At 40.4% G+C, this 27,448-nt stretch overlaps 1 protein-coding gene across 1 annotated transcript in view; it reads left to right on the top strand.

Moving 5' to 3' along the window:
- The window catches only part of ATP10A (ATPase phospholipid transporting 10A (putative)), a 244,694-nt gene extending 219,538 nt beyond the window's left edge, over positions 1 to 25,156 (top strand). The window contains exons 11-21 of the mRNA XM_019525228.1: positions 5,643 to 5,746; positions 5,930 to 6,056; positions 9,497 to 9,681; positions 11,141 to 11,462; positions 13,389 to 13,465; positions 16,369 to 16,494; positions 21,025 to 21,225; positions 23,164 to 23,244; positions 23,338 to 23,442; positions 23,723 to 23,910; positions 24,416 to 25,156. Of these exons, the coding sequence (XP_019380773.1) occupies positions 5,643 to 5,746; positions 5,930 to 6,056; positions 9,497 to 9,681; positions 11,141 to 11,462; positions 13,389 to 13,465; positions 16,369 to 16,494; positions 21,025 to 21,225; positions 23,164 to 23,244; positions 23,338 to 23,442; positions 23,723 to 23,910; positions 24,416 to 25,127 (2,228 nt within the window). The 3' untranslated portion in view covers positions 25,128 to 25,156. The remainder of the gene's footprint in view (positions 1 to 5,642; positions 5,747 to 5,929; positions 6,057 to 9,496; positions 9,682 to 11,140; positions 11,463 to 13,388; positions 13,466 to 16,368; positions 16,495 to 21,024; positions 21,226 to 23,163; positions 23,245 to 23,337; positions 23,443 to 23,722; positions 23,911 to 24,415) is intronic.
- Positions 25,157 to 27,448: the final 2,292 nt, after the last annotated feature.

Below are 27,448 nucleotides of genomic sequence, written 5' to 3'. Positions count from 1 at the left end.
CAAAGGGGGTGAGTAAACCCCATCACCAGGGGCACAGTGACAAAAGGGGTGAACAGACCCCAGCGCCAGGGGGCACAGAGTGAGAGAGAGACAGGGCTGTGGACGGCCCCAGCACAGAGAGAGAGAGACAGGGCTGCAGAGAGCCCAGCAGTGACCTGAGGCTAAGTTAAACTAAGCCCTCGAAGGGACAATGTGTGAATGCCATCCGTGAGGCTTGGGGCATGGTAAAGGGACGGTTTGGAGCCATGCATCTAGCCCATAAGGCTGAGGGTGTCCCATGAGGCATCCATTTTGAGCAGGACCCAAAAAGGGATCCAAGAACCCACAGGGTCAGCGGGGTCCATCAGGACGGTGTCTAAATATAAATTCGAAGGCAGACTCCCTATATTATAATTACCAGCAAGACATGGCAGGAGAGGAAAAGGGTGCCTGTTGGGCAAGATTGGCACAACCACAGAGCCCTAAGGCCGTCATGGCCATCCCTGGGGATCCCTTGTGATGGCCATCCCTGGCCGTCCCTGTGACACCCACCTGTAGCAGTTTCTCCTGCAGAGGAACTAGCACTGCAATAGAATTCCTACTGTTCCTGCAGGCGTTGTCCTTTTGTGCAACTAGCTCTGCAGTAAGCACTCCTAATTCCTGCTTCCCTGGGCCAGCTCTCCTTCACCTTCCTCCCTTGCAGGGCTCTCCCTGGGCTCATTCTCCCTTAAAGTAACAGAAAGTCCCAAGCTTTCTGTTGCAGAGCAGGACAACCCAAAATATAATGAATAACGCTCCAGTTGTAAAACATAAATATGCATATTGATCATTTTCCAGAGCAGAAAAAAAACTTTTGTAGGCACTCTGCCAGGACTAGCACTGATAGCACAAGTGGGCAGGTGCGAAAACATGGTACTTTAAAATATTCCAGCAAAAGACAGAGGATGTTTAGAAAATGATAGAAATTTGCGATGTAACTAAATGCGAGCAAGTGAAAGATGTGAAGCTTATCATACTGAATGAATATGCTAGGCATCAAAAAAGTTGTTCCCCAAACATAGATTGAATTGCAGAGGACTGCACAAGAAAAATCACAATATATAACTGTGTGTGTGTGTGTGTGTGTGTGTGTGTGTGTGTAAGTAACTGTTTTCTTGTGCTGTCCTCTGTAAGGCAACACGGGGGTTTTTATACACACACAATTTTCTATATATAATAACATTGAATTATTATTAGTTGTATATATGTGTGTGTGTGTGTGTGTGTGTGTGTGACTAATAATTCAGTGTTATATTTTAATATATATAACCTGTGTGTGTGTGTGTGTGTATAATATAGAATTAATATTGTTTATGTGAATTTACAAAGGGAATATGGGTATTAAAAACGTAAATAAAGAAAATAAAATGTGTTTTTTGGCTATATATCTGTCAGTAAATCAGACACTGTGACTTCTGTCAAACAAGCTTAAAAATTAAGGAGTCCCCAGTCAGCCCCTGCCGTCACTACAATCCTATTACCATTGTCATTGTCCATGCAGTCAGTTGCAAAGGATGATCAGGTAGTAGAGAGCAGATCAGTCGTTGCTGCTGCTGCTGTACCTGCCCTGCAGCTGGTGATAGCGCTGCTTGACTGTCGCTGGTCAGGCTATCAGAGAGCCAACTGTTGTTTCTGTCTTGCTTCTCGTTGAAGTAGGGAAGAGAGGACAGAGCACTCTGGGATACTGGGGATTCAGAGGGACCTATCAATATGTTATATTTCTTGCTGATCAGCCACTTTTATGGCAGATCAGCCATATTTTTTGAGTGACAAATGGCAGGAATGTTTAAAGTTGCTTTTGTCATGCTAAAACAGCTGACATGGCACAACAAATGTAACATGTCTCAGGCCTTAATCTACATGAGTATCAGCCTGCCATGTTTGATGCTTTTTTTTAAGTTACAGTCCCAGTGTTGGTAGGCCACCGTATTAGTTCCAAATTGTTTCCTAAAGGGACATGAACCTTGAAGCAGTGGATCCAAGCAAGATAAAAAGTAGGTTTAGGCAAATAATAACAGAAATATTGCAGTCTGTCTGCCAAACCACTGTTAATAATGAAGCTTGGGAAGGGCAGTAGTCTTTGGGAAACTCCCAGAAGACCATCTTGCCTCTTTTTACACTAAGAACATAATCAATTTACATAAAAGAAGAGAAAATAACATTAATAACAGCCCTACCCTGAGGAGAGCTTTTCATCCAGTAATGGAAATGATAACGAATGCATGAAACCCATTAAGGACTATGGTATTGGTTTCACTGTGAAATACCGAGGCACTACAGTAATAGGGAACAGTAGGATAGGATAAACACCATATGTTTATACTCTAGATGACTATGCCAGTCATTTCACTCTTCATTTCATCTGATATTAGAAAGTTGTCAGTTCTCCAAAGTCACTAGTATTGCTGGGAAAGGTTACCAAAAATGGCAGGATCCCATGCCAAACTATGCCTTGTAAACATTTCTAATCATAATTTTGAGCCCTTTAAAGAAACCAGTACATCTCTAAAATTCTAAAAACCCAGATAAAAGGTAGACTTTTGCAAACTACTTCAGATGTCATGGGGACATAAGGAAATTGCTGTATAGACACACTGAGGGCATATCAGTGTAGTCTAAGAAAGAGAATTAGAACTTCTGCTTTGTTCACTGTCACGGAGCGGGCCCTAGGAGCAGCCGTGATCTCCCTAGCGCCCCCTACCGTGCCAAGTTAACTGTTTAGCACCCTCTGTCTCGCCCGCCACGTCTTGCTGTTATATATATATATATCTTTAAGGGAGGCTGCCTTACTGTTCTGTATGACATGGTGCTAGGTTCATACTGGCCTATATCCTCTAAGGAGTGTCCCCGTGCACCCCAGCCTTATGGGCTACACATGCCTCCAACCTCCCCTTTAGCGTGCCCCAAGCCTCGCTGATGTCCCGGACGTTGACTGGTCAGTTTGCTGTCTGCGCCCTAACTGGCGCTCTGGGCTTGCCACACAACTGGCGCCTCCCGTAGGCGCCCTGGCCTTGTAACTCAACTGGCGTCCTGGCTAACGCCCCGGGCGTGTCACACAACCAGCGCCCTTACTGGTGCTCCCAAGCTCGTCACGCAACTCGTGCCCTTTTGCTGGTTCCCTTGTATTCGCTGGCCCACTCAGGCCGGCCCCTGAGCTGGCTCCTTTAAGTTTCTCACCAAGCTCACCCCTCTGGGCTTGTTTATACACTCACCCAACTGAGTTTCTCCTCAAGTTTGCCCTGCTGGGCCTCTCAATAGCTTGGCCCCTGCTGGGGCTTCTTATGTAGAGGGAGCGCCCCACTGGGCCTGTCTCCCCACGCTGACGTGCTTTCACCCACACAGGGGTTTCGTCGCCTGCGCTTCCCGCGGTTGGTTACCCCCCCTGGGGTTTCGTCGCCCGCGCTTCCCGCGGTTGGGGCTCAGGTGGCCTATAGCCGTGCCTGGCCCCCTGACCTGTCTTCTGGGTCGTATGCTCTGCTTGGGCTTCTCACGGTCCTGCCCTCCCTGGGGCTTCACTCTCGCTTCTCGCGCCCGTCGCCCTCTCTGGACCTGTCCCGCGCTTCTCGCGCCTGTCGCCCTCTCTGGACCTGTCCCGCGCTTCTCGCGCCCGGGGCTCAGGTGGCCCGTAGCCACGCCTGGCCCCCTGCCCCTTCTCGGGGTCCTATGCCCTAGTGGGCAAAATACCGCCCTCTTGAGCTGGGGTCTTAACCCTCACACGCAGCGCCACACCGGCGCCCAACAGCTGTGCCTCCCAGGCACGGCTTGCTGTGCCCATACAGGGCACCCAGGAACTACTGGGGAGCTCCTGTGAGGCCTCCTCGCACCCCTACAGCCTCACCCGGTCCTCCAGTGTAACCATAACAACCAAGAAACATAAAACCATAAGCCAACCGGCTACAACACAAATAAGCCTCCTGGCTGGTCTTACATAAACAAAACACAAGCTATGAGCCAACCGGCTACAACATATGCTCCACGCTGCCCTGGCTACTCCTCATCTCCATTGGGGCCTCTCCTCTCCACACCATTCTCCAGACTATCAGGCAGTAGGCCAACCAGGCTGGTTTACTCTGCCTTACTCTACAGCAGAGCTGTTACTCCTTTGGCTGCCAGAGGGGAACTGCTCTGGCCTCAGCCTCTTCTGTTTATATGGGCCAGGCCCAGCCCCTGGCGGTCATCTGACCCAATCAGCTGCCCTAGCAACTGCCAGCTGTGTTGTCCTGTTGATTGGCAGCTAAGCCCTCTCACCTCTCATATCAGTAGCAGGGACCCTAGTGTCTGCTACACTCCTCCCCCCTTAAGTTCTTAACTCTCACTAGAAGCAGGGCGCGCAAGTGCCCTGCGACATTCACATTGTCTTCCAAAAGAGATGTAGCATACCTACCCTTGGATAGCAATAACTAGCCAATAAGCACACCTGAAAGGCTGATCTTATTAGCATGCACTAAGGCTTTGCATCCATTTTGGGATGTAGCATGGCTTCCCTAGCGTGGTCCTCAAGCAATATAGATATGCTCTACACTTTCAGCATAAAGTCCTTTAATTTCTCTTATCTGCTTGTATATTTCCTTCAATACCAAAATTAGAAACAACTTGTATTGTTGATAAGTATTACAAGAGTAAGTTGTACTTGTGTCTTTCTTGATCTGATGTAATAAAAAGATGCATATCATCCCTTTCCAAACCTTGAAGATATCATATCATGTTTTGAGAAGGGAAAGCAGTGCGGAGGGGACTCTTGGACCATAAAGCCCAATCCTGTTTTTCCCAAGGATTCCCCAAAATTGCCACTTCTATTAAAGGCTTTAATAACAAACAATATCAAAACATTCTTAGTCAGACACAAAATAATACATCCTGGGCACATCTACACATTCATTAATGCATAGTAGTTACTGTGCATTTAGTTTAGTGCTTGCTTAATGAAGTACTAACTAAATGCGCAGTAATCAGGATGATTGCTCAGTAATGTCAGCAAACGCCTTTTTTGTGACGCTACTGTGCAGTAGCCTAATAATACTGCACAGTAGCATATTGGCATTGTTAGCTACTGTGCAATGTTATTAGGCTACTGCGCATTAAGTGTCTTGTGTAGATGCACCCCTGGATACCTTTTTAAAAAGTACTATCTCTTCATACACATTTGCCTAGAAATATGTTAATTAATAGCCCATCTGTTTCTGCTTGTTGCCAATTTGAATGTGTACTTCTGTATGTGATATAACTAGTTGTTGTGGAGATGACCGTGGTGTCACAAAAGACCTATGTAAATAAATAACAAACACAGAAAGAACTAATTGTCATACAAGTATTTTTGTGATTTTTTTTTTTTTTTTTTTTAATAAGAAAAAAGCAGGTAGTATGTAAGAATTTTTTCTAAATACAGTGTTTTTCAAAGTTTCCCTTGAGGCCTCAGCAGCTTTTTTTAACAATTACCCTGATTTTTTTTTTTTTTTTTTTTTAATGAGAAAAAAGCAGGTAGTATGTAAGAATTTTTTCTAAATACAGTGCTTTTCAAAGTTTCCCTTGAGGCCTCAGCAGCTCTTTCTAACAATTACCTTCTCTGAGGCCATTTAGTTGATGTTATTTTTCATTCATTAGTTTTTCCTTTTATTCTTACCTAGATGACCCTAGAGGCAAACACCAAAAAAAAATTGAAAGCAAAACTCAGAATTACCTTAATCTGTATGCTGTCGATGGGCTAAGGACCTTGTGTATTGCCAAGAGAGTAAGTAAATGCAGTATCTTAGTTTGCTTTTAAGGCATGTATTGACACATCTTTTCATTGCAGTAGATTACTAATGCTCTTTGTCACGGTTTTTCTTTATTTATAACTTGTTCATTTTACTCAGTAATGAATTAATGTTTCTGCATCTCTCTGTATGTGTGCTTACATTTCTATTTTAAATAGGTTCTCAGCAAAGATGAATATGCTTGTTGGTTAAAAAGTCATTTGGAAGCAGAATCTTGTATTGAAAACCGTGAAGAACTACTGTTTCAATCAGCCCTTCATATAGAAAAGAATCTGCATCTGCTAGGTAATGACATGAGAATTGAATGTGAAATTACAGTATGTTAACAATTTTCAAAGCTTGAGTTCAAAGCTCTGCTCTTTCTTTTTAAATATTTTGTATTGATATAGAAATTGATGGACTTTATCATGGGCTTTCTCATAACTGGCTCTTACAGCATTACAAAACTGTGAGATAATTAACGTAAGAGGCATATCATGTTTGCCTTGCCCAGTTCACCATTTGATCCCTGATAGAATACCAGTAAAGTCAGTGGAATGATCCCATGGAAAAATCATCTTCAGTGGGATCTACTGACCTAAGTAAGATAACCAGGATATGGTCTAAACTGCCTATGAAATTTCATTATTTAATGCAGCTTTAAAATACCAGGGATTTTCCAGGGCTACTCTGGCAACAGACAGTTTGACAACATGAGCTTTAGAGACTGTATTGATAACAGGCATCATGGTCCAGTAGACTGAGATTGATTGATTGCAAGTCTGGGAGGTAGGCGCTCAATTTATCCTAGGCTCTCCAGGGTAAACTTGTGTGAGCTTATGAAAGCTGTTTAGGATTGTCAGTCTTTTCTGCATTGTGTATAACACTGCTTCATTTGAAGTCACTGATGAAACTTCCAGGGACTTAAATGGAACCAGAGTTAGGGTCATGCCTTAAATATTCTGGACAACCTGCATTGAAACCCATCTAGGAGAATTGTCCCACAAACATTTAGGCCCGCACTTTTTTCAGAAGTAGCAATTGGTAATATTTTTGTTGTACCAACTATGTAGTTATAAGAGAGGTCAGAAAAGTTCTCAAGCGCAAAATGTCCTCCCTTAGGCCTGGGAAAGAGACTGATACAGCCTAACCCAAAGAGCAGCTAAAACTATGACTTGTGTACAGGGATCCTGGTTTTCTCTGATTTAAAACAATCCCCAATTTTCAGTTTTAAAAAAGTAACCCCAAATCCACATTTTTCCATGATTTAAATGAAGCACCTATATATTTATACCTATATATAAGCAGTGTTTCATTTAAATCATGGAAATATGTGGATTTGGGGTTACTTTTTTTTAACCAAAAACTGGGAATTTTTTTAAATCAGAGAAAACCAGGATCTCTGTATCATGTTTAACTCTGTGACTTGAAAGAATATAGTCACTTGAAAAAGGGGAAAGAGGCAATAACGCTTTATGGAGCAGATTTCTTCCGATAACTTCTCTTTCTTCCACAGGTTCTACCTCATATTAAGCTTAGATATCAGTTTCTTTCCCAGACTAAGGGAAGGGCATTTTGTGCCCAAAAGATTTCCTAACATGTCTTTCAACCATATATTTTGGTCCAGAAGATATTACCAAGCAAATCTTGTTTCTCACATATCCCTCAGACTGTCATGGCTACAACACTATGCCTCTTTATTTTTGCATATATGTTTTCTGCTGAGTTCAGCCAGACAGCTCAAATATCTTAAGCTAAGCATATATGTGTAAGTATGTATGTGTACGCAAAATCAGGATCTATGTGTTCTGTAAAAAGAGGATAATAATACATCATAGGGATGCAGTTAAAACCTTTCCATACAAATCCATTCACATTTGCATTCACAGAAGCAGTCCAAGTGTTAAGCCTTCTTATTTATATTTATTTAGTTAAAGTAAATGTCCCAAGTGCCTGTGTTCAGCAAATTATAAATATCCATTATTCCCTCAAGCAGTGAGTTTGTTTCTTTGGCAAACGTAAATGGGATAATGCTAACATTTTAAATAATTTTAAAACATTTCAACTGTTGACTCTGGGTGCCCACATAGATGCTAATAATCATATAGAAGGAAGAGGCCCTGCTGGAGGATTCCTGATCTGTTACCAGTAGCAGGAATCCCCTCTTGAACCAAACCCACTAGAGAGCATGGGTCCCCAGTGACCTTGCCATCTCCTCTCCTATGTTCTGAGAAAGTCAGAACAAGAACTCCTATGGGTAGAACTAGCTTCTGTCATAACTAGATCTCCTATGCTCTGGGACCATCTGTAGCTTTCCCCAGCAAGGGCTAGGTAAAGTCATAGAGGTAGCAAAGCAGAAAGAGCAAACAAGGGAACTAGGGAGGGCCTCAGGGGGGCCTTTGTACACGTTATGCATTGCCTAGATACATGTCACAAAATGGTGGCAAAAACTGATGTTTCACTAGCTTAATCACATGTGCAAATACATGTTGATATCTTCTTATCATAGTAAATTTTGATTTATTGTGGTAAAGGAAGTCCCCTCTAACATATTTTATTTTTAGCATGGCCAGTTGTTCCCGCAGGATTATTTTTACTGTGGTAGTTCTGCAAAGTGTATTCTCAGTCAAAACCAGCATTTTCCCGGTTCTGCCACAATTTGTCTACCAGGCGCCACTTGGGTTCACTCAGAAATCCATGCAATTTCTGTTACAATGCAGCCACTACACACCAGGTGGAATGGATGCAAATTTTTAGGGGTCAGGCAGTTCAAGAAATAGGTTAATTAAAAATACTTTTTGTTGGACTGAAACCTCTTCACATTTCCTGTTAGCACACAACACTGGGGCACCGGGGGGGGATTTTGGGGGTTCCCACCCAGGGGACCACCAAGGTCCCAAGAGGAGACAAGAGCCTCCCCCCCCCCCCACCTGCTCTTTGCTGACAGCTCTCTGCTTCAGGGCACTGTTGGGGCAAGCAAACTCACTGGGGCACTGACAGGACTTTGGGGGAGTGCCCATGCAGGGGACCACCAACCTTTTGCCAAGTGCCTCTTTGAAAGCAAAAAAAAATTCTCTCAGCTCTAGACAATCTTCCTCCCTCACCGATTGTAGGTAGGGTGTCCCACAGCCTCCCTACAATGTTGGCTTTCTCTGCAAACATCCAAAGTTGCTTCGCCCAGCATACAACAATTTCTTTTAGTTTTCAAATTAGGGACTCCCCTGGCCACCCCAACAGTTTCCCAAGTAATGGAAGGCAAAGGTAGGCACCCCCAGCCCCCCACTTCAGGGCATTGCTGGGGGAAGCACACAGCACTGGGGCACTTGGGGGACTTTGGGGGGTTCCAGCAGGAGACATGACCCTCCCCCCACCCCACTTCTAGGCATGCAGTAATTTATTGGGAAGTCCTAAACTCTGTAAACTTTGGGTACCAGTGATGCCAGCAGACTCTTCTATTTATTTATTTATTTATTTATTAAGGATTTGAACTCTGGATATTGTTGTTTATTTGTTAGCTGATTGACTGTTTAACTCAGCCTCCTCCTTTCCTTCTCCCAGAGAGCTCCTCTGCTGCTAAAAAGCTCTCTTGGTCTTTCTTACATTTGTTAGGCTGGATGAGTTGTTTGCCTATGAAGCTGCCTTATTGTTTCCAAAAACAGGTTAAAGACATGATTACAACATGGGAGTTTTGAGTAGCACCACGTGCTTATTTAACTTTGATGTATTTGATTTGTTCCTGTGTTCAGGTGCAACTGGTGTTGAAGACCGTTTACAGGAGGGCGTCCCAGAAACCATTGCGAATTTACGCAAAGCTGGGCTGCAGATTTGGGTCCTCACTGGAGACAAGCAAGAAACAGCTATTAATATTGCTTATGCTTGCAAGCTATTAGATCATGATGAAGAAATCATCACTTTGAATGCTGAATCACCCGTAAGCAGATCGTTGCCAGATGGTTCAGTGCAGTGTAGCAGTCTAGTTGTGAACCAGTTTTCCTGTGATTTTTGACAGATTCAGCTTAAAGTTGTACTGCTTTTTTTCGTGTTAATTTTTTTAACATTTCTTTCTACTTAATCCATATTTTATCATTAGGGTTTGTACATCAATTTTTTTATTAATTATTTATGTTCCTAGGTGTAAGCACTGTGTATCATAATACTATTTAAGCTTGCATACACCTACGCATTTAAGATGTGCAGCTCTATAGAAGGATACCAGTGTAATAGAAAATAATATAATACGACTCCCCACAGTATAATATGAATCCATTTCTATAGCATACATGTATAATATAGTACATACCTAGTAAGATAAATTCCAGGACCCAACATTTCCTTATTTCTTATTGACATTAACTGAATATTTAAAAACAATATATTAATTCAAATTAAAAATAGTGAGTGCCTATTGAGAATAAATGTGTATTTTAAAGTTGTGGGGTTTTAATACTAGTTAATTCAATAATTTATATTATGCTGAGTGATTTTTTTTTTTCATCTGGAAGCAATCTATGAATTTTGATGGAAAAATAACCACAGCTATGGTCAGGAATAAAAAGGTTCCTCACAGAACTTTGCTAATGCTTCTTAATTATTGACTGTCCCTGGGTTCAGCTTATCTCCAACTGACAACTACAAAGATTTTACTCATCTGGTCAAGCAGAGAAGGAACAAGATTGTTAACTCTGACATTATATATTACAGTGCTGTAATGAGCCTTCAAATCAGAACTAAAGTGGTAGACGGGCAATATCCAACTGCAGTCCCTTTTTAAAACACAGAAAAGATAACAGTGTTTTGCCTTCCTGATTGTAATCAGTTAACTGACAAATGGATTTCCTCTGATCTCACTTCTTTTATTCTGTTAACTTGGAACATATTTTCAACAAAACCTGTGGCATTGTGGCTTAAATATTCAGATACAAGCAGTAAAGTCTTTTAATTGAGTTTGGTTAGGAGATAGACTTTAAATTCAGTTAAATAACCTTTAATTAGCATTTAACAATACAAGATTAACAATCTGATTTGATTTGTAGGCATTTTATGTGATGTTCATCACCAGAGTTAACCCAGTACTGATCTTGTTTATATAATGTATCAATTTTCCTATTCCTAGAAAAAGCTGAAAGAAATTAGTTTAAATGAAGCTTTACAAGTTAAATAGAAATTAAAATTACTTTTAGTGTATTCGTAGAAGGTGGTATCTTCTGCCACAGGAATTGAGTATGTTTAGAAAGAATTGAGAGATCAAAATAAATTAAATTTTTTACAGTGCAATCAATACTATCATTCCTCTTTTCTAAAGCAACAACAGATGTAATTTATTGTATTTACTCAATGATTCTATAGCAATAACTTCCACTCCAACATGTTTATTTTTATTTTATTTTCAGGAAACATGTGCTATTTTGCTGGAACAGTGTTTGCATTGTGTAGAGTCAAAGTTTTCAAGCAATACAATAGAAAATACTTCTGGAGATATGAAAATTGGGTTTGCTTCTTTCTGTACACCATCATCTTCAGCACATTCCAAACTGGGACTAGTGATTGATGGGAGGACTCTAGCTTATGCCCTGGACAAAACACTGGAAAACAGATTTCTTTTGCTTGCCAAAAGATGTCGCTCAGTGCTGTGTTGTCGCTCTACCCCACTTCAAAAGAGCATGGTAGTGAAACTGGTTAGAGACAAACTCAAAGCAATGACATTGGCAATAGGTAAGTATCTTGATCTAAATGAACCTGATTTTATGTACTCACCTCCTTGAAAATGTTTTATTTTATTTCTGGCCTGGTATGGTATCTGAAGCAGTTCAGAATTTTAGAAATCTCCCTGTTTTCTTTGAAAATGCTTCTGTGACCTCAAGCTCATTTATTTCAATTGTAGAGCTTTCCAGTGCTACAATATCTTTTTGTAAATTACAGACACATAGCGCTGGCCTATGCTAAAAAATGTCTATTGTGTTCAGACACCATTATGAGGAACTGGCATAGTGCTGACCAAGGCTTTGCAGTCAGCATACATTTTAAGACAAACTGTTAAGCATCATATCAGCTAATCAACATGAATCCCCAAAGTTCTGAATTTTCAGTCACAAGATAATCATACAGGGCTGAGCATGAAACATCTCGTCTCCGGTGCCTGCAAAGTGGTGATTAGCATTACATCGGCCAACACAGCTGTACATGGTCGTGTTCCATTGGTAATGGGGAGACTTTCAGTCACCCAGCAGTTAAACTCTTGAACTGCCTACAGCATTCCTGCACTTACATTGAGAGAATTCTACTACTTGCATAGCTCCCCTTTTCCTACTCTGCAGGTGTGTCTATGCAGTGGAAGATGTACTTGCAACACAGCTTGATGTACCCGCACTATACAGATGACAATAACAGTGAAGATATGTATGAAACCCCTTCTTACATGTTAACATTACTAGCTTTTACTGAAGTTGCTACCACATCTTCACTGTTATTGTTATCTGTGGGCACATCTACACATAAAATTAATTTGACTGAATAAACTTGGGCACCATTGATGCCAGAGTTTATTGCCCCCAGGCGCAGTATTTAGAGGGGGTCAGCCTGCCAGCCTACAACTCCTCTGACCCAGCTCAGCCTTTTGTGGAGGGGCTGGCTAGGGCACAAGGGTACTTCAGTGCAGGGCACTTGTGCCCCAGCCACTCCCATCAGTGTCTACATGTGTGTTGCTATGCACTAAATAACACCACCATGCAATATTACTTGTGTTAGGATATTATCTAATAAGGTCGTGTAGGCGCTGATGTTTTACTTCAGAGCTAATTAGGAAACTCCACAGTAAATATCTCATGTAGATGCGTGCATTGTTACTTAAATTAGAGCTAGCACATATATACCAACTTGGACTATAATCACACCTTCAACTTCAGTGTAGGTATACCTTAATGTTACAAGGTATGGTAATATGGTTAAAAAAAATTGGAGGAGCATTTTTAATTCAGGTTTCACTAACCCAAGGTTGTTAGCTGTGAAGACATGGCAACTTAGGTTTCAATTTGGTTTAGTAGCTTCAGTTAATAACTATAGAGGAACCTGGATTGAATTTTATCTGCTTACCTGGCTTATAAACTTATACTGCTTAGTCTTTGTTGCTAACTATTAGTTTATACAGATTAGACAACCTGAATTAAGAACTGATCTATTTTTGTCTTTTTTTCTAGACAAAGTTTAGGCTTCCCTATCCAGTCATCTATATCTAAATTTTCCTTTATATCAAATATTGGGTCCCTTCTTGCTTCCAGACTGTTATTCTATTATGGCATTAAAGTTTCTAGGCAATTGGGTATGGAAAGTTTAATATTGATGTATGATACTTGTGTTTTAGATCTCATTCAAAAGATCCATATGTACAGAATACTCAGTTTATCTTTTCTTGCCATGGTGTAAAATATTCGAGACGGACATACTGATATATGAAGGGCTTTGCTGTCCCTTCTAATTTTATGAAGAACAGGTGTTTCAAACCAGACCCCCATACCACCACCACCACCACCCCCATCACCTTCCCCAAACTAACACTCTGTGGTCACTTGATTTCCCTTTGCTTTTCAGCCATTAATCATCCTTGCTTTAATTGCAAATAATGTTGTATAATATTGTTACTAGGTGATGGAGCTAATGATGTCAGTATGATCCAAGTGGCTGATGTAGGTGTGGGGATCTCTGGTCCAGAGGGCATGCAGGTAAGGTTGTTCATTTACTAAAAAGTATTCTCAGGAAAAACTTGGACCAAAATTTTTCCATATGCCTGCTTGTATCCTCCCAACCAGCTTGAACAAAGTGTCTCTTGACAGCCAGCCCAAGTAAAGGAGGAAATTGCAAGCGGCCCTGAGGTGTATCGGTTGGACTTTGTAAAAATCACTTAAGCTTGGGTTTGAGCATATGTTTTTTCTCAAATCTATGATAAATTTAAACATGTTATATTCACCTCATAAAACTCAAATTATAAGACGTCTTTAAGCTACATTTTCTTATTAAAGAAAATATTTATTGAATATTTTTAGAATAAAAGTCTCTCCACTATGTGTTATTTACACAGTAAATAAAGATTAAATTTAACTTTCTCCTCTGCTTTTATTTTTTACATTACATCCACTGTTCTTGTAGCATTATCCTGTGGAATGGCTGTTCAAGTGTCTTTACCTACAGTGTTCAAGTCCCACAAAGCTTCGTATAACACTTACACTTTAAGCCAACCTATTCAGACATTAAGCCTGCCTTATTCACAAGGCCAGCAGAGCCTGGACTGCTGGAATTAGTTTTTTATGTGAGTAGCTACAGTGGGAGTATAGGCAAATGCTTCTTTGAGGGGACCCTTCCTACATCTGATTGATGTTCTATAGGATAGCCGAGGAAATTGGAAAGCCTTCTGAACTTGCTTATTGGTAGAGTCCCCCAGAACTCAGTGCTGCAGTTTTGGGGACTGAGTATGTGGAAAAATTCATTCATTCTAACCATTATATGATGGGGAATTAAAATAACCTCCAATGTAATAGATTCCTTGTCCTTAGCTGATTCCCCATAGATGCAGCACAGGGAGGCAGATTTTCATCAGGCAGTCCATTTAAAATGCTCTTGTTTTTGTGTTGATAAGCTTAGGAAGAAAGCTGCCCCCTCAAGGACTTCAAGAGATTCACTGGGCAAATGTGTGCCCCTAGCCATGGTTTCTGATGGTCCTGTTGCCATACATGGCAATGACCACAAAAGGGGAAAGCTTGGGTTAAGAGTGAGGTAGCTGGAGGGTTGGGGGGCAGGTTCTTTTTTTATTTCTTTGTTCCTTTGCTTTTTAAGTAATGTTCACACATAACAGGAAAGATTTAGAGACCCTCCCCCACATCTTTATCCTAGAGTTGCAGAGAAAGGGCGCATGCCTTTGTACCATAAACAACTGTCAGAATCTTTTACATGCCAGTACTTCAAAGGAGTTGAGCATTTGGATGTCAGAATTGGCACAGTGACTGATTTACTTGCCTTCCATATCCTATGGGAGGAGCAGCATACAGCATGAATCAGTCCTATGCAAAAAGATGAAGAAGGGGAAATGAAAATGTAAAATTCAAGGTGACATTTAGGGATGAAATAAACATGCAAATGTAATTGGGTAAAACTATCTTTCCATTCCAAGCATCCAGTCAAAATAGAATTTTAAAAAACTCCCACAATGTGTTTTAGAAGAATGTAATGGAAACACAAAATTAAAAGAAATCAACAATTTTCCCTTGGCATTGCATTATAGTATAGAATGAGAGAATGTGCTGGGGACAAAAAAAAAAGATGTAGTCGAACTGCTGGTTTACTTAAATATTATAATAGATACATGTTCTGGATGTTGTATCTGTATCAGATAAATGTTATGAACTGAAGGAAAACCCAAACACCCAAGGAGTCCTGAGATTGATTAGTAATGGCTAAAAGGAACTTAATATGATTGCAACATGTCTGTTGCCTAAACTAAATGTTTTATTATTTTTGTGCTATATTAACGTTTAGTGTACCATCTTTTATAGACCTTTAGTTGGCAGAAGCACTTGTTGCATTATCACATGAGTTTTGTCTTTTAGTCATTTGCAAAGAAAAGGATTTATGTGCAACTGAAAGGGGAAATGTCTCTTGTTTTAAAAAAGAAAAATAATTCTACAGTGTATGAAGAGAGCACTTCTCAGACAAAGCAGAAGAAACCTAAATATTGAGAATGAAGACAAAAACAAAATATAGATTAGATAAAATGTCACTAACCCAGTGATTATAAAAAGCTGTAAAGTACCTGAGAGAATTGCTTAGCTTATAACAAAGTCCTGAAGTCAACTGTATTCTGTTGTTGATTTTAGCCAGTCAAAAACAGTTACAATGGAGTGAAAAATGTTGGTGATTTATACTATAAAAGTGATTTGGTAAGCTCTGAAGTCTCAGAGAAACCTCTAAAGGACTTTCACATGGACAATTTAGATGGTTAAAAAAGTTAGACAGTTTAGATGATTAAACACAAGCTTCCTCAAAATATTGAGTCATCATCAAAATATTGAGACAGTGTCTTGGACATACTTTACACATCAGGATTATGATTAATAAAAAAAATATATAACATTTTGCTATTAATTGTGGCATAGCATTATTATACTCTCCATTTAAGTTCATCCTGAAAACTCACTTCTTCTACACAAGGATGTAATAACCCTATTTCACTCTTATTCTTGCAAAAATAAAAGCTTCACAAGTCAAACCATCTACATACACTTGGACTGAGCATCCATAAACCTCTATTATTGCAACCACACGTACCCTCCTTCATTGGTTCCTCATCCGCAATGCAGACTATAATCTTAGAGCTAGATCTGTGTCATCCTCTGTGAAGTTACCCAGTTTGCTTCTTGGTACTATAAAATAATAATTACACTTGGAAAACACTGAGGACATGGAGAACCTAAGTCATCTTTCTCTTACATCGGAATACAATAGCTCCACTGACTTTCAACCAAGTTACTCCTGCTTTATATGTATATCTGTTGAGAGGGTAGTCATTCAGGTCTATTGTCTGTATCACAAATGGCAGTTAGCAATTATTATTTCAACACTTCTTTCTTTGAAGGCTGTGATGGCGAGTGACTTTGCAGTCCCCAGGTTCCGGCATTTGGAGAAGCTCTTGCTTGTTCATGGACATTGGTGTTATTCTCGCCTTGCTAACATGGTGCTGTACTTCTTCTACAAAAATGCAGTAAGTGTTTGACTTGGAAGTTTTGCGGCTGCTTTTGCTTCCAAGGTTTATTTTGTCTTAAGTGAGCATTAGGTCAGCCTTCAAAAGGTTTATAAATAAGCTGCAAAGAAACCTACATAGCTGAAAGACAGCTGGCTGCCATTAACAGGAATAGGAGGCCCTACTCTGACAGTGAATGTGTTGCAGAATGTGCAAATTAAGTAACAGAGATAAGTGCTGTTCAAGAAAAGTTTCTTTATTGAGCAATACTCCTTGCAAAAAAGGTAGACATGGTAGTGTTTAACACCAAGTTGACCCAAGACTGGTGGTCTAAAGTAGTAGTAAATATGTTTTTCTCTTCCTAATCTTGTTTTTTAGCTACTTATACAAACCTTAAATTATCCTCAGTGATATGAGAATTTGTTTCTTGTGTATTTATACAAGACTCTGGCATTAGGGGTCTTTTGGCTTTCTCATTTTCCTCACACTGGTAAATAAGCTGTGAAAGGAGCTTTTGTAATTCATATCTGAGCCTATTATGGACCTAAATCTCCTTCCTGTTATGCCACTACCAGAAATTGTGCCACTAAAAACTCAGCTCTTCAGTCCTGCCTTTTAACTTACTTCAGCTCAGAAAAGTCTGTGGTGTACACACACATACACACACACACGCGCACACACAAGCACACACATACTTTTATTAGTTTATAAGGTGCAAATCTACCCTGCCTTCTAGTAAACTCGTTATACTAAACTAAGGCAAGAGCCTGGAAGAGAAAAGGACTTACTCTGTGATGGCTTTTTTAGATGTCAAGTCATACCATGGTAATTGAAACTTGGACCACAATACAGCTGCTTCACATAGGGGCAAGCTATCTTAATTTAACTTTTACATATAGCAGAATGAGATTGAGTACACAATTGATTACTTGATTACTATAAAACCCCTGGTGTATGGTGTAACCCTCCTTTTAACTCAGTATAGTTTGTTCATCTGTCCATAAATACAAACAGTTCTAAAGTGATTAAAAGGTCTTTCAACCTGGCAGCTGCAAATTCCTTCAGCATGTAGAAATAAGTGACTAACAGGAAGGCATACTGGCTTTATATCAAAGCCAGTATGGCTCACCCTAACAAGAGTCTGGGGCATGAAAGAGTGGGATAGGGAGCAAGGCCAAGGGACATGGTAATCCAGCTGCTTTTAATGGTAATTTGGGAATAGACTACAAGGCAAGTGAGGGTCTAACCCAGGGGTAGGCAAAATACAGCCCACGGGCCAGATGTGGGCCTCCAAGCACTTCCCTCCAGCCCACGGAGCCCCTTCAAAACCCAGGTAATGGCAGCTGCCTCTCTAAAAGCCTCCAGTGGCAGGCAGTGGCACCACCTACCGGCTGCAGCACCTCAGGCTGTTTACTTGGGTTCTGGCTGCAAGGCAACCACCCCTGACCTCATCCTGCCCCCACCCCCCAGCTCAGGCCATGTTTGCAGCTTGAGAGGGACGGGGGGGCTGGGCCAGAACCTGTGGCGCCCGTGAGGGGAAAGAGTGTCTGGGCCAGGTTCTGCTTTGTTGCACAGGACTGGAAAGGGCCCTGCCGTGCAGGTAAGCCCAGGAAAGCGGCTGCTGGGCAGGCTTTCCCCGTGCTATACCGTGCCGCTCGGGCTGTGTGGGGTCAGGCTGGGCCCGCACTGGGGAGGGGAAGTGGTAGCTGGGTCGCAGCTGCAGCCCAATCAGCACCAGGAAGGAGAGGTGGCGGTGGAGCCATGTGCTGCTTGGGACAGGACGGAACAAGCCCAGCTGGAGTGGCAGGGGCTCAGCTGCACTTTCCCCATACCTGTGCCAGTCAGTCCTGAGCAGCACGTGGCTCCGCCACTACTTCTGATGGCCGGTGCCGACCCAACCGGGTCCATCCCCTCCGGAGCAGCATGCAGCTGAAGCCAGCTTCCCACGTGCTGCTGGGGTTTATATACACTTACATTTTTGTTCAGTCCTTGTAAAATCTTCCATTTCCTCTAAACTCCCTCTTGATTACTAGTATTATTTTTCATGCCGTATTTAGTCAGGCATCCATCTACAAGCATTTTCTGAAGTTGTTGCCCCAAGGCTAGAATAAAACTAAAGAATCTCTTTTTGTGTTTGCTGTGCTTGTTCTGCATTCAGTTCCCTTAAGAATGATTCTGGTTACTCCTAACTCTGAAACCACAATGGGAAACCCAATTAATAAACTCAAATGTGTTGACATTGTGGCTTCCCTCAGGAGAAGAAAATTCTAACTTCCTCTAAGATGCAGGTACCTGATTCTTTTACAAAGAAGCTGTTCTTGATAAATTGTCCACAGGGGATCAGGATACTGTACATATTGTGCAATATTTTCTATCTCCTCAAGTTTTTACATTTGGTGGTATTATGTCATTTTCTGTTCTTCAGCACAGCCTACATAATTTGTGGTTTAAGATTCAGATTGCTTCAACAGCCACTTGGAAAATGAGCTGACTTATTCAGGAAAATGTTGGGATTGGTGGGGATATCTTTAAAAACACCCATAATGGATGGAAATCACTTTTCTGCTTAGTAAGATGGAGAATTTATATAAATATTCTTCCTCCCACATTTGCTGCAGCTTCTTGGTATCTTGTCTCTGCCAGTAATGCTGACTGGATTTTTTAAAAGGGTATCTATTCATGGACAAATGCAGTTTGTCATCCAATTCAAGAGGATAGTTTCAAAATATGAAAACATTTTCAAAACTAAATGGTTCACTGTTTTGGTTTCAGAACACTATTTTATGACTAAATTTAAAATTAAAATAAAATTAAAAAAAGATAGTTCTCTGTTCTGAGCACTTCAGTTTAAGCAAAACTTATTTATTGTGACCCATAAGAAAATGTTTTTGGTTCAGGAAAGAAAATGTGGCCATTTTAAGTTAACCCAAAATGAAAGTCAGTTCTTTGCTTGGTATTACCTGATAACACTGCAAAGGGTTCACACAGGACCTGGTCAGAATATTTTGAACGGAGTGTACTTTCATCCAAATATGCCATTTTGTCAAAACAGATGTTTTACAGAGGCATATTGATTGCAACAGTATTTTTGACCGGATGGTTTATGAGGTCCTGGATGGGCTGACTTTGGTCACTAGTGCTGAGAAAAAGAAATCTGAATTGAAAACCTTTTCAGTCCGACAACAGGGATTTCAGCATGTTCAGGTGTTAAAAGTATCGTTCTCCTTCCAATTCAGAACAAAAAATTTCAAAACCTCCATTTTTCCCCCCACAAAATGTCATTCTCTGTCCAGCTCTGCTGCTTAGTGGCTGTCCCTACCATGACACAGAAGTAAAGTAGACAAGCCCTGACCAGGACCCTGCAACCTTATTCACATCTCTGATTTTTTAAGTGCAAGTTGAGGCATCCAGTCCCACTTCAAAGTTGAACCCAACATCTCCCCACCTCTAGAATAGCTTTACCTCCTTATCATGCAGGTAAAGCTAGGCAGATGGGCCTTTTGGTTTTTAACTGAGCTCCAATTGTGTGTGGTCTACAGCTGACACTTGAGTCTTGTAGGCCTGGTTTTCTTTGTCAGCCAAGGGTAAGTTGTGTGTTTTGTCCATTCTTGAATGACTCCAAGCAGATAACAAGGAACATTTCCAAGACCTGGGTTGACACACTGTATAATATATACATTTTTTTAAAGTCAGGATTTTAGGACCATCTGTTACATTTCCAACATATTATTAAGGTGCTAAAATTAGAGGCAACAAGGTAGGGGTGGCCTGATCAAAGAGAAAGTGAGTTCCACTTTCTTTGCTGTGCTTTTTCTCACTGATGTCTTGAAAAAAAGGTGATTTAACTCAGTCCTATCACACTGTGTATTTTGTCTTTGAGTTAGCTGAACCTGAAGAAAACTCATATCAGTAGAAGATATGAAATAAACATGTTATGACAATAATAGATAACACCACTGTATTTATGTCCTACACATGGATGCCCATTAACATCAGGATTATTTTTATCTTTAGCTATATTTTTTCTTTGAGAATGATAACTGTATCGGAAAGTAATTTCATATGAAGTAGAGTTTGGTTCAAGATATTTTAAGGTTTCAGTGGCATAGAGACTTGCACGCATGCTTTTCTTTATACACATGTGTAGTCTAATCCAGTGTTTCACAACCTTTTCCAGCCCAAGGCACACTTACATTAATAAAAAATTCCACAGCACGCCTGTTTAGGTATGAGGATGGGGAATGCCTTGTGTAGCTCATTGCCATGGCAAAATCCCGCAGCACTCCTCTTCATTTTTGATGGCACACTTTTGTGCTGCGGCACACTGGTTGGGAAACACTGGTCCAATCAATAAATTCAGGAGGATCGGCTATGTTCAGTGAGTCGTCTTATGCATTTAACTATGTGTGTCAGTCTTTGCAGTATTAGAATCGAATGGACTTCAGAGCACATTGATGAGAGAAGTTAATTATACTGAAATTTGCAGTTAGATTTTACCTCGTTTGAATTCCCTGATTGGTTAAAATTCATATATGGCTGTTTTGATTTCAGATGTTCGTGGCCCTTCTCTTCTGGTACCAGTTCTATTGTGGGTTCTCTGGAACTTCAATGATTGATCAGTGGTATCTGATCTTCTTTAATTTATTATTCTCTTCCCTCCCACAACTAATAACTGGTGTGCTGGATAAAGATGTCCCGGCTGAAGTGCTAATTTCTGTACCTCAGCTCTACAAGAGTGGTCAAAATATGGAGGTAAACATTTTTTCTTTTAACAGATTATACTTGATGCTGTGAATCTAAGTGAAACTCAGCTTTGTTGGCAAAGGACAGACTGGCATCAAGTACAGCAAAATAGTCTGAGAAGTTGTTGCTGTTGCTTGTTAGCATTTCTAAGACAAAGTTAGCCAAAATGTCCAAATGCTAAAAATGTTTTTAAGCAAAAGGCCTTTTTATAATCTGTTTCTTAAAATACATGAATTTCTATTAATGATTTTTTTTTTTCAATTTTACTAAGGACCAATGCAATTATCTAGACACTGTTATATATTTTAACTATACGCATAAAAAGTCATTGCAAGTATTGTATAATAGAATGGGTTTTTATACAATAACATATAAATATATCCCCATGCCCCAAAAAAGAACAAGGCCTATAGCTCCTTTCTGCCTTCAGTCTCCATCCTCCAAAAGATATGTTAGAAGTGTTCCCTGAGGGTTAATATATCTCAGCTCTGGTGAACCAAGTGGCGAAGTGAGTTGCAAAGTCCAAAATATTCTATGAAAAACACCTTATCAGCATCTCATTTTTGCTTAAAATACATGGAGAGAACAGAATAGACTCAAGCTAAACCATTTCTGTTGATTTCATCTGCAGTTGTGTTATCTGGGAGTGAGGTCGCTTCCGTTCAGTCAGAATAGCAGCAGCAAAAGATGGCATCTAGAGCAGACACTTTAAAACAACTCCCTTAAAGATAGCTGGGACCTTCTGAAGGAAGAGACTGACTCACTTTAAAAACAATGCATTTAGTACATTTCATGCTGAGCTCCTTTTGTTTTATGGACAATTTAGTTGGGTAACTCTAGTTTTTCTCATTTTCAGTCCTTTCTGCCAGTCTGTTTGTTTGTTGTTTGTTTTTGGTTTTTTGACCCAGCTGTGGTTGTCTGATTTTATTCTTCAGCAGCTTGGTGTTCTCGTCCAGCACATTCAAATTTAAAGTTCTACAAGATAATGTCCTTCTTTTTTCCCCAATGAATGATGACAAACATGGCTAATTTCTTTTTAAGCCCATCTGGAGATTTTATCTCATTTTCTTCATTTATAGACCTGTGTGAAGGAAGGATTTGTTTGGCAAAACTGTCAGCAGGCTGATGAGAAAAGATTCTGAGTTTAAAGCAAAGCCTGTGGTCCATTCTGAGGTTCTTTGGAAATCTCTGAATTTTCATTAGAAAGCTAATTTAGACATTTTTATTAGAAAGCTATCTAAAAAGACATGGAAAGAAAACTTGCTGAAACATTCCAACTGTAGATAGCCAGGAAGTTCCCACTCTGGGAAAGTTTTTCATTCAACCAGTACATTGTTCGATAAAAGCAAAAAATACCATAGTTTTATCTCACTCTCCTGAATTTCATTCCTAGATTTAAGTGGTATTCAACTGGAGGGAAAAGAAGCCTAATGAATTAATCAAAGGAGATATTTGCATTACAGGAAATATATAACTAAAATCAAAATATTATTAAAATAAATATGTATTTTACAAATCAATCATGCACAACATTATATCCCATAAGTCCAGTTGTTCTACATGATCATACATGGAAATGTAAGATTTATTTGTGTCAATGGTTTAGTAAAATTCAGTACTGTTTCTAATGGAATGGTTATTATGTTGATGTGTAAATATTAATTATTGTGGATTATTAGATATGGACTGTGGGGCAGAGTATACCCTCTGGAACAAAACAATCCTCCCAGCAGATGACAATTTATAGACAGAAAGTTTGAGATTTAAGTCTCAGAATTTCCAATAAATCCTTCCATCAGGAGGGAGAAGCTTATTGGTGGATGAAGGGGTGAAAATAGTGAGGTTGTTTGTACAAACACTGGGGGGAAAATCCATTCAAACATCCAAAAATGTCTTGAATAAGTATCTTTATCGTTAGGCCATTACTGAATGTTTTTTGTTTCACAGGATTATCAACCACACATGTTTTGGATGAACATGATTGATGCCCTCTATCAAAGCCTAGTTTGCTTTTTCATCCCTTATTTTGTAAGTTATCAGTTTAGACCTTCTTGTTTCAAGCAGTCTGAGGAAAAGACTTAGAAATACAGGCTAGTCTAAATTTGTTTTCCTTCCTTTCAGACTTTCTGTGACTCAGATATGGATATTTTTTCCTTGGGAACTCCTATAACCACAATAGCTCTTTTCACCATCATATTGCATTTGGCTGTTGAAACCAAAACTTGGGTAAGGTGTCCAGAGACAAATTATATACAAGTCAGCACAGATATTTTATGCCTGTGTTTAATGTCACTTTTTAAATCTATGAGAAGCTTGTTTCATTCTCTCAGCACTTGCTATATTTATCAAATAGTTTAATCAAACATGAAAATGGTTATAAGCTCTGACCTGTAAAAGGACTTATCGTTCTGTGAACATTAAAATGCTTTATAACATTAACATGTTTTACGTACTTAGACTTTGTACCAAAATATTAAAAATTCATCAAACATGTTGTTTTTTCTAGACCTTTTTCCACTGGTCTTCTTGCATCTTCAGCATTCTTTTATTTTTCTTTGTGGCTCTGGTTTACAATGCATCCTGCCCAATATGTTACCCTCCATCCAATCCCTACTGGACTATGGAAAAATTGATGGGAGATCCTATGTTTTACTTGACATGTATCATATCACCATTTATTGCATTACTGCCCAGGTATAGTATCTCCCTTTCTATGTGCACACTAGTTATTGCACATCCCTTATATATATTGTTTGTGTTGGAACTCAAATGATGCTGAAATGATGTGGCTGAGTATAATTTGGTGGGTGAGAGATTTTTCTATAATATTTTCTTCTATTGACATCTGGATGAGGTGCATTATTACTTTTATTTTATAATTTGCAGTATCTAGCCAGTGGAATGTTGTGGGTTAGTATTATCACAATTTGTTGCTTATGATCAGTCAAATTAACATCAGAATATTCATGTGCTTTCTATCCATCATCCTTTTTCTGTTAAATGTAAGGAATAGACTTTGCTATATTAACTGTCATTTTGTTAAAATAATCATGATGCACTTTTCTGAGGGTATTTTTTTCATGATACAATCTTAAACAGTTCCTGTTTCTTTGGTTTCTGTTGTTTTTTGTGGGATAGATTGTGGTTGGTTGGGGTTGTTGTTGCTGTTTTTTACATACTTATGTTCTTCTTTGTTCAGATTTCTTTATAGAACTCTTCAAGGGACACTCTTCCCAACCCAACGTCAACTTGGATGTCAGCTGCATAGGTGGCCTCTAGGGACGTGCAACCACAGTCTGAGCAAACTGAAGATCAAAAAGAAATCCACCCCCCAGAAACACCCTTTTGCAGAACCATCCATGCAGAATCCTACATCAAATGTTAATCCTTGCTACAAGGTCTCTAATGAAAGCATCTCCTCACAAGTATCTGAGCATGGAAGTGAGCCAGCTCTTCCTGCATGTACAAGGGCAGAACACACAAAAGTACTGGGTGCTGCTGCCTGTCCCCAAGGTCCTCTGTTATATGGGGAAATTAAACAGTCCTCATTGGCAAGTAATGAAGAAAGATCCTTTGGATTTCATGAAGTTACGTGCAGCACTTCAGAGATGGAGTCAGCATCTGTAGAAGAAATGTTCCCATGGAACTCAACAATAGACCAGTCAGACTTCAGTTTGTTGAAGTGGATCACATCCACTCCACTCTTTAGTCGGTTTGGAAGAGTATTACAACTGTCATCAAACAGTTTACAAAATGAAACACAGAACAACATATCTGTGCTTGACTCTGGGTCGTCTTTGCATCTGGGTTTCAAAGGTATAACAGAGCAGAATTCCAACAACTTCCAAGAGAAAATTAAAGGGACCCCAGCTGATTGTTGTTTAAGTGACACTCTTGAAACCACCTTATGACATGAACACACACACGTGTGTGTGTGTATGTGTGTGCATATATGTGTGTGTGTGTGTGTGTGTGTGTGTAATTATTTGCACAGATTTATAGTGTAATTTCTCTAATTGTTTCCAAAGATGAACCGTTAAAATCCAAGGTACAAAAAGTTTATTTTAAAAAAATGTTTATATACAATATATCAGAATAAGAGCTTTAAATATAAGAAACGTAAACACTTGAAATTTCCATTTATATTTGTTTATTTTTTCATCTAATTTTGTAAGAAAATGCAGTATGTCTTATTTTCCATTGCTTCTCTTGGATTTCAGTAACAATTCTTGACGTGATTATAGCTGGCTCAGCAATCAGAGAGAGAAAAACATTATGGTAAACACTATATTGAGGCAATTTATATCATCTTGCATCTAATTATATCTTTTTAAAGTGTATGTGAGGTCTCATAATCAGGTTGTGAAAACAAACTCCAAGGCAAGGCTTTGAAAATAAATACTGTTAACATTTACAGAGAGGTATATTTCACTACCATATAAATAATAACGGTATTGTTACATCACCATATTTTGATATCTCAACAATAGCATTTTATTTGTCATGATAATACAATAAATAAATTATCATCCATATTGCAAAGTGATTGCCCAGTCTGGCGTTAATAAGAATTCAATCCTTCACTGCAGTCAGTAAAAATAACTTGCATTTGGTGGGTTACTACAATATGTCAGATCATTCATATTCAAAAGAAGAATTGCTTTGCTTTGTAAAGAGATCACAGGGTGCACTAGTGTTTGTACATTTTAGGTGATTTATAATATAAGTTTGTGGGAGCTGAGGGAGCTCGGCTTGTTTCAGCCTGCTGTGCCAGGCTGCCATAGAAATCAGGCTAATTCCTGAACAATTTAGATCCAACTTGCAACAGGGCATATGGTGGGGCTTTGTTATGGTCTACAACCTCGTTCACTTCTGATTCAGTAACTTGGAGACTACCTTTGGCAGCTTTTTTGAGTATGCCATACATATCATATAAGTAGTATGTAAGGCCTCACGCATAAACAAAAACAGGGCATACTTGTTCAGATTTTCACTTATTTTCCTTGAAGCTTGATGCTTCAGACTCCCTTTCTATTGTTTTATATTAGCAGTAGAAACCCAAAACTTGCACTCACCTCATTCTATTTGTGGACAAAAAAGTTCTACCCAAGCTGGCTCCCTTCCCATTGCCTCAGTGTATTAACCTACAGTATTTACCACAGGGACAAGCAATTATTTCAGCTGGAGAGCTGCTTAACAAGTTTTAGTGAGCTGTCAAGGGCCACGTGGGTAGCCTCACCCCCCCCGACAGTTGCCTCCTTGGGACCAAAAGTCCTGCCTCTAAACCTTGACCTTTGCCACCCATAATCCATCCCCTTGCCCTGGAAGTACTCCTTTTGGGGGGGAGGGCGGGGGGAGGGGGGGTTGCCATTTTAAAACTGGGAAAAAAATCATACATCTACTGCAACTTAGTTTAATTTTATTTTTAAAATATTTTTCTCCTGATTTATGTGTATTTGTGTCGTGTATCTAGAGGTGATTCCGTAATAGCTCAAAATATAGTCTTACTCTTGTATATTGTTTGTGGGGGGAGTTAAGAGGGCGTACATGGGAGCTGTGCGGTTGGGGAGTGTGTGAGGTGTGGGTATGGTGAGTGGGGTGTGTAGGAGTGGATGTGGAGGGGTATAGGGTATGTGGTTGGTGTGGGTGTGGTAGGAGTGGGAGGGTGTTGAGGTGTGTGTGGATATGGTGGGAGGGTATGGGAGTGGGGGGCGGGCTATGGGTGTGTGCTGGGAGTCTGGTGGGAGATGGGAAGCCAGCCCCACCCATCCCATCTCAGCTGCAGCGCACAGTTCCCAGCTGCAAGGTTGGGACCCCTGTGGCATGCCACAGAGCAGACCTGGCCCGGCCCAGCTCCTCCATACCACACTGCGAGGGTCCTGGCCTTGCAATGGGGAACCACACACTGCAGCCAGGATGAGCCAGACCAGGCTGAAGGATCCCAGCCTTGCAGCCAGGAACCACATAGTGCAACCCAGAGCCAGTCCATCCCAGCCCATCCTAACAGCACACGGTTCGCTGCTGCAAGGTCAGAACCCATACAGCGTGACATGGAGGGGACATACCAGACCAGGCTGGCCCCACGCAACGCTGTGCAGTCCTCAGCCTTGCAGCTGGAACCTCATTGTGCCAGGCCAGGTTCTGCGCTGGCCAGGGCCAGCGAGGCTGTTCTACTTCCCTCACCTCCAGCTGCGGCTGCTCCTGCCCCTGCCGTGCTGCACTGCTCTGGGTG

Source organism: Gavialis gangeticus, unplaced genomic scaffold, assembly GCF_001723915.1.
Source record: "Gavialis gangeticus isolate Ggan-Ray unplaced genomic scaffold, GavGan_comp1, whole genome shotgun sequence".
Classification (NCBI taxonomy): Eukaryota; Metazoa; Chordata; order Crocodylia; family Gavialidae; genus Gavialis; species Gavialis gangeticus.
Note: the sequence above shows the minus strand (reverse complement) of the source record. Positions and strands in the feature narration are given on the sequence as shown.